This window comes from Mesocricetus auratus, unplaced genomic scaffold (genome assembly GCF_017639785.1).
Source record: "Mesocricetus auratus isolate SY011 unplaced genomic scaffold, BCM_Maur_2.0 Super-Scaffold_4256, whole genome shotgun sequence".
Taxonomy (NCBI): domain Eukaryota; kingdom Metazoa; phylum Chordata; class Mammalia; order Rodentia; family Cricetidae; genus Mesocricetus; species Mesocricetus auratus.
Genome location: NW_024429182.1, coordinates 62,288,016 through 62,298,015, shown reverse-complemented (window position 1 = coordinate 62,298,015; position 10,000 = coordinate 62,288,016). Strand labels below are relative to the sequence as shown.

Sequence of the window (10,000 nt, the reverse complement as noted above, 5' to 3'; positions counted from 1 at the left end):
GAGTTTGTGGATGGAAGCTTCTAACAAGCCAAATGAAATGAAACAAATGAAAACTGTGAGAAAAAGAAAGCTGGGAAACAAACTGGTAACGTGAAGGCTATGGCACGTGAGATGGACATGAAGACCAAGCAGACCACTCAAGGGAGAGGAGAAAGGGGCCTGGCCCCTCACCACCTGAGGAAAGCTAGTCCTGCCTCCTGAGGCTGAGGTGGTCTGGTCGCTTGGTGAGAGCAACTCCATGTGAATTAACATAAAGGATGACACAAAGGAAAAAGAAGCATTGCAAATTAAAAAAAAATACATGTAGCATGTGCCTACCATTTTCCAGATAAGAAGGGGCCGTACCTTCTGACGGGTCTAGGCGGCGGGCCCGCCTCCCGTGTTTGGAATTGTTGTGCACAAACATGTTGTCAGACACAGCCAGCACGTGGCCGTCCACGTTGACTGTTGTCGATACAACGACCTGTGAAGACGAAGTGAATTTGAAAATGGAGTTGGCACAGGAAAGCACAGGCAGGCCCCGTGTGAACGAGATAAAAGCCAGCTCAGAGGCTGCGCTGAAGAGACTGCACTCATTCTGGAAACTCTCCACTAACTGAACTGCATTCACAGCTCTTTTTTTTTTTTTTTTTTTTTTTTTTTTGGGCTAATGGGGGTGGGTTGTTTTGTTTTGTTTTGACTCAATAGTGCTTCTTTTCAAAAAAAAAAAAAAAACCTGCTCCACTAATTAGGGTTTAATCTCTTATTATGCTAACAAGTGGATTCAATTCAGAGAAATATTCTCCTAGCCATTAGCTTCCGAAATACCCCTCTAGCCACTCATTTGAAAGCCTCTGTTTTGATTGATCTGCTCACATATTGATTAGATAGTTTATCTAATTTAAATTAGTTCATTGGAGGCTAGCCTGTCTTGAAGACATAAGAGGAGGGATTCAGTTGTCCCCCCAAAAAGCTTCATAAAATCAGGGTTCTCTCTGCAACCCCAGCTACCCCTGGGTCAACTGTACAATTACGTTTAGTTTCTGAGAATGAAGTTCTTTGCACCTGAAAAAGAAACAAATTGAATTTGAATTGCGGAAGTTGTTTTTCAATCCAGGAAAAGGAACTTTCTCAAGTTCATAGGGCAGGGTGGCAAGGGCCCAAGAGAGGCTAAGAGAGCATGTCCAGGGAGAGAAAAGGCAGAGCAGACTTCTTGGCTGGTTCATGGGAGGAAAAAATGAAGCCAGCATACAGGGTGTCGTCTCCCCAGTGAGCTCACAGGAAGCGCCTCAGAAATGGCACCCTTCAGCAGATCCAGGCAACACCAGAGGGTGGCCTGGCTGTTACGTTTCTAACACAGCTGGGTCAGTGTGGCACACTGCTTTCCAGGGGACCTGGAAAAGCAAAGGGCTCAGCCTCAGTGTAATGTGGGACTTGAGTCTGGATTTGACAAAAGGTATGTCTGGCTCAGACGCTCCCAGAGCCTCACCTGGCCAGGTCCTGTGGTAGCTCCTCCTGAGAACACCAACTAGGAGAGGAGGAGTTGAGACTGCCAGATAAATTGAAGGTGACAAGCTAACGAAAGCTACCAAGGCTACAGCAAGCCTTGGTGAGTAATAACTAGTACTACTAGTACTAACTTGTAGTAAGTCTCCTCCGGATACAAAATACATCACACAAAATATGCTTATGACAGGGGAAACTGAGGTGAGGGACCCAGGGCATCAGGAATTCTTAAAAACCACTATAATGGTCTTTTATAAACCCGAAATGGCACCAAGAGAAGGCCTATTAATAAAATAAATAAAACAACTTGACTTTTAACTGGCGAAAGACAAATAAATAGTATTTTGTCAGACACAGTGGTACATGCCTATAATCCTAGCACTTAGGAGGCTAAAGCAGGAAAATAATAAGTTCAGGGCCAGCCTTGGCTACACAGCCAGACTCTGTGTCAAAGAAACTCATAAAAACAAGTAAACAAAAATGTATTTTAGGTTTAAAAAAGAATGCAAAGCTATAAGCTTATATAAAAATATGTGTGTAAAGAACTGACTTTTAAAACCTCAAACCCCAAAAGAGTATGGTATTATACACACTCTCAGCTACAGGGGGGCAGTGTTCTTGAGTTCCTTCCCTCTTTATGCCTGCCAGGATAACAAGGTCTCAGTAACATCAGACTGTCTAAACTGAGAATACAGTCAGTACTGCCATGGTGGCCACTCTAGTTTCAGGGTTAAGCACCCTCTGTTTTGAAGATCTGGCATTTCCTTGGGTGCCCCTGGTGCCACTATGGTGTCACCTATAGTCTAGCAATCTCTGCCCCGGGGGGGGGGGGGAAGCAAGGGCTGCTCCTGTTTGCCGAGATCTTCCCAGCCTCCACCTATATACCCTGCCCTGAGCATTCAAAGAACTTCCAGGAATGCATGGCCCGAGAATGGTACAGAGACCTGACCAGTATCAAGGCATAGACACGACTAGGATATGCTAAAAAGACATAGGAAAAGGTAAAAAATAAAAATGTTTAAAGACACTGTCTGTGCTCTGTAATCTATACGAAAACCAGTCAGGAGGGGAAAGAGAGAAAACAGACACTGTATTGTCAGGTATGGGCCAGCCCTGCAATGCACCCATAAAAAGATACAGAAAGGGTGGCACCATTGCAAGCATCAAGTATGCCATGATATGCAGAAGTCCAGGTAAACCTTCTGAGAGGCAAGGAGACTAAAGCTACCAGAGTCACTATGGTGATCTCATCTGGTGAGATCAACTGTGATGGATGCCATTCTCCATCACTGATGAGACAAACAGGGCCCTACTATTCAGTCTGGCGTGGGCTCCTCTGCCTAGATGAACCAAGTTTGCTCATGCCTTGTGGTCTCTTGTGTATTTAAAAAAAAAAAAAAAAAGGAAGCTGGCCCAGTACTTTACAAGAGGTGCTATTCCCAGCCATGAAAGCCAGTACGGGTGAGGAGGGACCTGCCTCCCTGAAGAGCCATAAAGGCAAAAGATGGACATCATATACTTAGCTGAAGAACACGCAGAATCCTACAAACAGTGTTACATGACCAACAAAGGTGACATCCCAAATAAGATTCCCTCAGCAATGTAGCTAATCTAGGATTCATTTCCATTTGGTACTTGGCTCTTCTCATTTTACAATGAAAATCAGCAAGACAGTCTATCTCATACATAGAGGGCCCAACAGAGTCTTCTGATCATCCATAAGGATGAGAAAACTATGGATGCTGTCAGAACTTGAAGCCAACAAGCAATCCTCTCGCTTGCAGACCAAATCCTCATTGCAAATGGGCATGTGCTAACTTAGATCCAGAACAGACTAGTAGTAGCTGGTTTCTGAATGGACCTTGGAGGGTAGGGGAATTTGTAGAGGCCTGTGCTAAGCAGGGGCAGGCCCTTTATGAGGAGGCTCCAGACACCAAGATCCTAGAGAGTTTACATTATGGTTCTTTTCCCACTTGCCATCCCCATGCACAACGACAATCAGTCAACTGGCCATTTGATCCCTAAAAATGTGTGTCTTCAGCCTGGACAAGCTTTCAGAGCTGGTATCAGGCTGTGGGAAACGTGATCATCTTGTCTTCTCTGTCCCTGCACAGACTCATATATCTGGCATACTGAAAAGACTCGATCATTGAAAAAGCATTTTATTTGTCTATTTCTAAATTATTTATTTAATTTTATGTGTAGATGGACCACGGGAGTGCAGATGCCCTTGGAGGGCAGAAGAGATGTCTGATGCCATGGAACTGGAGTTAGAGATCTGTGTAGATATTGAAAACTGAACCCAAGTGCAGTGAGCATTCTCAACCACTGAGCCATCTCTCCAGCCCCTCATTTGCCTATTTTTATCAAACAAATCAAGTTTAGTGTGTTGCTAGCCTTGGGGAACTAACAAGCTTTCTGAACAGTCGAGAACTCTGTCAAATTGGCAGAACAAGCAGGTTGAACCAGCGCCTTGGAGCGATTGCATACCTGGAATCTCCGCATGTCCCGAGGGTTGCCTGCATTCTTCAAGCAGTTCTGATTGCACTTGAGGAAGAACTTTAGAAAGAATCTACAAAAACACAAAGAATGGATAGTTATGGGTAGCCTGCAAAAGACAACTTCACAAAAAACACTTGCACAGAAATATCAGAAGGTACCCCACAACCTGCTGGCTGTCCTGTAGGGGGCGATGCTGAGTGCCGCTGTGGAACTGGCAGACAGACAGAGGTTCCTGGTCTCCCTTCTGAGTGGCAATTTGCACAGATGTCTGACACTACAGATTCCCAAGATTTATAATAACTGTGTATTTCCAAGGAATCTCATCTTGCAAGGATCTCTGCATTAACTATTAGCCTTTAGAGAGACACCCACCCCAGACAAGGACACGGACATATCTGCCAGGTAAGATGCAGAATGACTAGTAAAATTTGAATTTTGGATAAGCAACAATTTTTTTTAGCATAGGGGTGTCTTGAGGTAAATCTATGTAAAAATATCAAAGTTTAAATTCTATTGAATGTACTACATTTATCTGGAAACCCCAGTTTCCAGCTTTTATCTTGGTAAAGCAAATGCATTGTCTAAGACCAAGTTCTTAAAGCTACAGTAAGGGTGTGGGAACACTCAGAATGCATTATATACAAGTATAAAATTGTCAAAGAATACACTTAATTAAATAAAAAAAAGAAAAATAACTACAATAGGCTTAACCCTCAACAAGGGAATGGGGTGTGGGGTTGCCATGATTTCTGTGGACAGTTTCTATGTGTTTTTAATGGACTAGCTGGTAGGTGTTGGTGTTTTCACAAAAAGTCTTGCTCAGACAGAATATAGGAGCAACAGGCCCCAGCCCAGGAAGAAGTGAAGAGGCCAAGCAAGGAGGTCAGCTCCACCTCCCATCAGACCTGGCCTTGTATGCAGGGGAAAGATTCAGGAGTCCTGACATTGTGTTGAGAGGTTTCAATGAGAACGTAATCTCCTAGTCTTCCCCATTCCTGCACAAACAGATGCTCTGTCTTAGTATGAACAGGTGAACACCAGGCAGCCTGGATATGAGACACCCGCTCATGAATCTTGTCCCTGCAGACCTCCGTGGCAAAGGCCACATCCACAGTGAGTGGAAGGTGGATTCGCCGCTATGGCTAAGAGCTTTGCAGCAAGGTTACATAAAATACCTACTCTGTTTTCACCCCAAATGTCACCTGTCTTATTTGGAAGTGATTGATGTTTTATGTTACTTCATAAAATTTCCTTGAATCCAGTCTTTCATGTTTGGGCTCTTCATTAGGGATTACAATAGGAGAAAACAAAAGACTCCACGGAGTAAGACTTGCCTTCCCAACACATCCTGGAAGACCCAAGGAGGGCAGAAGAGAATCCCTTTGATGAGGCTAAGAACGGTGGCCATTCAATTAAATTTTCTTACATACCATGAGTCCTTGCTACTTTGGGCCAGGGTTTACATCTTTTATTAAGTCGCCTCACCTGTACACTTAGCTCACAAGGCCTCTTAACACCATCTGCCATCAGCTAGAGCAAGTCACTTGATATTCCACCCACCAATTTTTCCTAACAACCACTGTGCAATTAAACTCCACACGTTCTGCAGCGAGGTAAATTAGGCGCACCTGCGGCCACACTGCATTTGAACTGCATCAGAAAGGGCCTAACAAGGTGAGGGCGCCACAAAGTTATCGTCCTGTCAGGCAATTAGGTTTTCACTTCAGGGACAGCCACACGGTGCAATTATGCCCCACATTACCACCCGGCTAATCTTCTGAACAGGCGCCGGTGAGAAGCTGCTCATCCGCAAAGGTACCTACGAGGAGCTGGTGTTGGGGGCTTTTGCTTTTTTTTTTTTTTTTGTAAAATGAAAGATTTCTCCCCCTCCTGAGGAGGTTGTTCTAAATTCCTTGATGTCTGTTTAGCCAGCTTGGCCCTCTTACCTCCGAGACAGCAGAGTGGGTTTTAAAGATATCCTAAGCAGCCGTGGGCATCGCAGGGCTTTAACTATCATCAGTTTAGAAACTAGAAGAGTAAAACTCGGTGCTGGATACCACAAGCACACTGAGCCCTGTGGGGGGCAGCGGAAGCAGAGGCGGGCACAGACATCATGTACACATGTTCATGTGTGTTCTCTCTCTTGCACATGGCAATCACAGCTCTTCTTGTATGCAGAGTGTGTCACGACAGTGGCCGTGGGCAAGTGAGAAAGATCTACTGGGAACAACCCCTATGTGGAACAGGGTCCTTCCCAAGCTCCACCTTGCTAGGCCGGAGGGAAATCTCTGCACACAAGAAGTGCTTATTTTACCCCTGTTTTTGCTTCTGTTTAATTCTAGGGTGCAATTAAGGATTCATAGATGGGAAATGCAGCCAAGGCAAGGCAAGTATGCTGACACTGTGCACTGTTGCGTGGGAGCGGACGCGCTCCATGAGGTGCGCTGTTGCAATGTTTGGGAAGAGGTGAGAAGACTGAATGCCCACGCATGGAGTCCAGTGGCAATTCCCACATCCTTTACTCAATTACCCTTTAATTGGCTGTTTCCTAAGAAATATCTGACAACCACTTTACATATCTCACTTCCAGAGTCTGGTACACAAAGGATTTAATACTCCTGTTATGAGAGGAAAAAATCCTTCCTATGTCAGAAAATCTTTGGCTTTAGCACCAATAAACTCTTTACTATTGCTAAATGTGGATTTGCTGCTCAATCGCAAAGAGGCGATAAAAATTCTAACCTGTCATTAGTACATTATGCTTAATTGTGTACAGTGTGTTTCCCTGGCATCTGCTGGCCCAACGTCAAAATGACCGTTATGTGCACTAATTCCCTGACCCCATCTTTATTTCCCTAAAGACTCATCATCTTTCACAGTAGGTACCAGAGTAAATCAAGCTTGAAATATGGGCTTTATTTACTTGTTTCTTACAGGCAGAGGGGAAGACAGTGGCTAAAGACAAACTGCTCCACACCACACTATCCCAAGAATATTCTGCTTGGAAATATCATGAAAACTTCCAGAAAGTTCTGAGACAGAAAGTAAGATGCCATTTCTGTGGAAATAGACTTTCCTCGGTGTTGCACAGATTAGGACAGACACCATGATGCTATTCTCCTTCATTCTTTGGAGGGCTGGCTCACTCTTCTAATGCTGGAGACCCTTGTGATGGTGGGTAGGGAACATGAGGACACAGCAAAGCCTTCGCCTGGAAGGACAGTAGCTTTGAGCTTAAGTTGGAAATTTCTTCCTGATGGTACACTCATCCTCCTTCTGTAGAAGGGTGTGGCCATGGCACCCAATGAGGAGAGCTCAGAGTGATGTTGCTGTGGCAGAGACCCAACAAACAACTCCAATGTTAGCATGAGTACAGGAACGTAGGGGAATGAGACTGCTTCAGGAGAGGCTAGAGCGAGTAACGTGACCTACCGTTTCCACCAGAGCCCAACATGGGTATCCCAGGATAAGGGGTGAATAGAGCCCCTGCCACAGTAACTAATTTCAAAGTCAGCTCCATCTCTGTGTGTTTAAGCTATGAATTAGTTCATTTATATTTACTTTTATGAAGCTGATTAACTGAAGCTTCTTTATCTGATGAAAATCATTTTAATTGTAGTGTTAGGCTCCTGTGTAATATCCATTACATTATGAACTGTTTAAATTCTACATGGGTATTGTGTAAATTGGCCCTTTGTGAGCTAGCAGGCAATTAGGACCAAACAGCTCTCCTTTAAACGGCTACAGAACTTTGTGGTGGTGTTCAGGACAATCAGAGACAAAGGAGGCTGTTTAATTGTAATTTAATGGAATATCAAGGAGTCCGTGGCATTAGACGCTGGCAACAGAGAGCAGGAGAGAAAAATTAACTGCAATTATGTTTGATTAAAGCTATCCTTCTCAATAATCAGCAGTCCTGACAGGCCATGGGGCTCTAGTGGGCTCCAGGATGGCAAAAGGTGTTGAGCAATATTAGGGCCAATAAAGGGGATATTAGCATAGCTAATTACAGCCCTGCAAAACCTGTAAAGGGGGCCTCTGTGTATTGTAATGTGGGAAATAATTGGCCAAGGCCGTTATCAATTACATAAGGAATGAATTTGGTTTGTCAGAGAAAAGCTGATGAGATGCCTCTCATCTGACACCAACCCTTCCTTCAGTTTCCAGGCGGCTCTGAACTCACCCACGTCCATCAAGAGCCCAGCTACCAGTGGCCAAGTCACTGATAAAATCGGCCTGCCAGCAAGGGTTAGGTAATTAATACCACTCACCTCCCTCCTCCCCCCCAACCCCCAACACTGATGCTCTAACCCAACTGAAGCCACTAATCATGCAGTAATGATTTCTTTCCCTCTAGTCAAAGGAAAAATAGATCAGCTCTGTAGAAATGTGGCGGGCTTTGAGGGTGTACTCTGGTGACTGAGGGGGACAGGGAAACTTGGAAACGGTCTCACTGTGAGCTCCTTCAAGCACACGTGACTATGGTTCATTTGAAGGTTTCAGGTCCTCTGAAGCTCTGAAGTCCCCTATGGGGACTTTTATTTAGTTAGTTATGGGGACTTTCATTTAGTTAGTTTTGGAGCTGTCAAGGAATAGACTGTTCCAGAGGAGTTTGAAAATGTGAGCAACAGAGTGTTGGACGGCTTCACCCCAAACATCCCTGTGAAAGACATGTGCCCAAGCTGAGCGTTTCAAAGCGCTCTGGCCTCTCGGAGGTTAAGTAGCCAAACTCAGAGAAAAGAGCTCTGGCTTCTCAGGATCCCTCCTCAGCCTGGTTCCAGCCTGTCACTAGAGGCACAACCTTCTAGCCCATGCCAATGTGCAGCCTGGGAAACTGGAGGCCAGAAGGAAAAACATAGGGTGCTTTTGCGTGGGGTGGAGTGGTTCACTCTTAGCTGTGAGTCTGAACCTTTAATGAGGGTGATGATGGGTAGGGCTCCAGTCCATCACCCAGAATCCCAGAGTAGCCCTGTGTAGGTCAGGCTGTAACGACACTGTATGGGCTCCAGGGAGGGGCACACCCAGCGGTTGCAGATAGGTCCCCACAACTTTAGTTACTGCTAATCCATAATAGCCTGAGAGAGAATAAACGGGTAGTGCTGACAACCCCACCAGAGGGGACAGACATTGTGGTGCCAGGTGCTGGGGTGGGGAGGATGAGGGACAACTGCTTCCGGGTTACAAAGTTTCCTCTTGGGGTGAAGAAAGCTTTCTAAGCTAGAGAGGGGGACTGGCCCTGAAACCTACTGAGTGTGCCAAGCGCTACTGAACTGTTCACGTCCCAAATGGTTAATACCGTATTCTGCCAATTTCACTCTACAAGTCCCTGCCCCGAAGGAGAACCGGCATGAGAGGGGCGGTGCCGAGGCCTCTTAGATATAGGCGGCTGTGACCCTTACCTACTATTGACATGAAATAGTTAAGAGTCAAATGAAAAGATAGAGCCTTTAAGAGACTTTCCCCTGACTGATCAGAGAGTGGCCAAGTGATCCTTGAGGTTCCTGCTAATTGCTGGCAAGTCCCTGAAAGCAGTGGTCGCAGCTGTGGAGTGTGCACGCCGGGCCATCAGTCGCTGGAGTATTGACTACTGAGCAATTCTAGCCGATCGGGTCCAGGCGCTTCAGAGACAATGTGCCTCCTTCACAAAACCTGTAATGAGCAGTTCCTATACACGACTACATTCTGCTGACATCAGATCTGTGCACTGAGATAGTACACAGGTCAATACATATCGGATTTCCAAAATGCGAGGGTCTTAATGTCAGGCCTCTTTTTTTTCCCTCTCACTCCTGCCATTAGCGATGACTGGGCTCATGTTCTTTAATGCCATACGGGAGGAAAATTCTGCTCCATTAGTCTGATTTATTCTTCAAATATGCCATGACAAATTGCCTTAACACCAGACTTATTAAATTCTTGTACATTTCAAGTTATGGGTCTCATAGACCTGTAGTGGCTCTGTGACGTCATCAGGAAGGGGCCAGAGGGTGACCGCACTGAGTTTTATGGCGCT

General features: G+C 45.3%; 1 protein-coding gene and 1 long non-coding RNA gene across 15 annotated transcripts in view; one reads left to right on the top strand and one right to left on the bottom strand.

Moving 5' to 3' along the window:
• Ebf3 (EBF transcription factor 3) overlaps positions 1-10,000 on the bottom strand; it is a 118,126-nt gene that overhangs the window by 36,660 nt on the left and 71,466 nt on the right. For 9 of the 14 annotated variants that reach the window (XM_040752466.1, XM_040752482.1, XM_040752416.1 and 6 more), the window contains exons 7-8: positions 3,976-4,057; positions 319-463 (exon numbers count right to left, since the gene is read on the bottom strand). In XM_040752466.1, coding sequence (XP_040608400.1) covers positions 319-463; positions 3,976-4,057 — 227 coding nt within the window. The remainder of the gene's footprint in view (positions 1-318; positions 464-3,975; positions 4,058-10,000) is intronic. The other 5 variants (XM_021228173.2, XM_040752490.1, XM_013111904.3 and 2 more) reach the window with 1 other exon arrangement.
• On the top strand, positions 5,673-6,684 carry LOC121142443. Its single transcript, XR_005879479.1, has 2 exons — positions 5,673-5,802; positions 6,330-6,684. It is a non-coding gene; the product is annotated as an uncharacterized LOC121142443 (long non-coding RNA).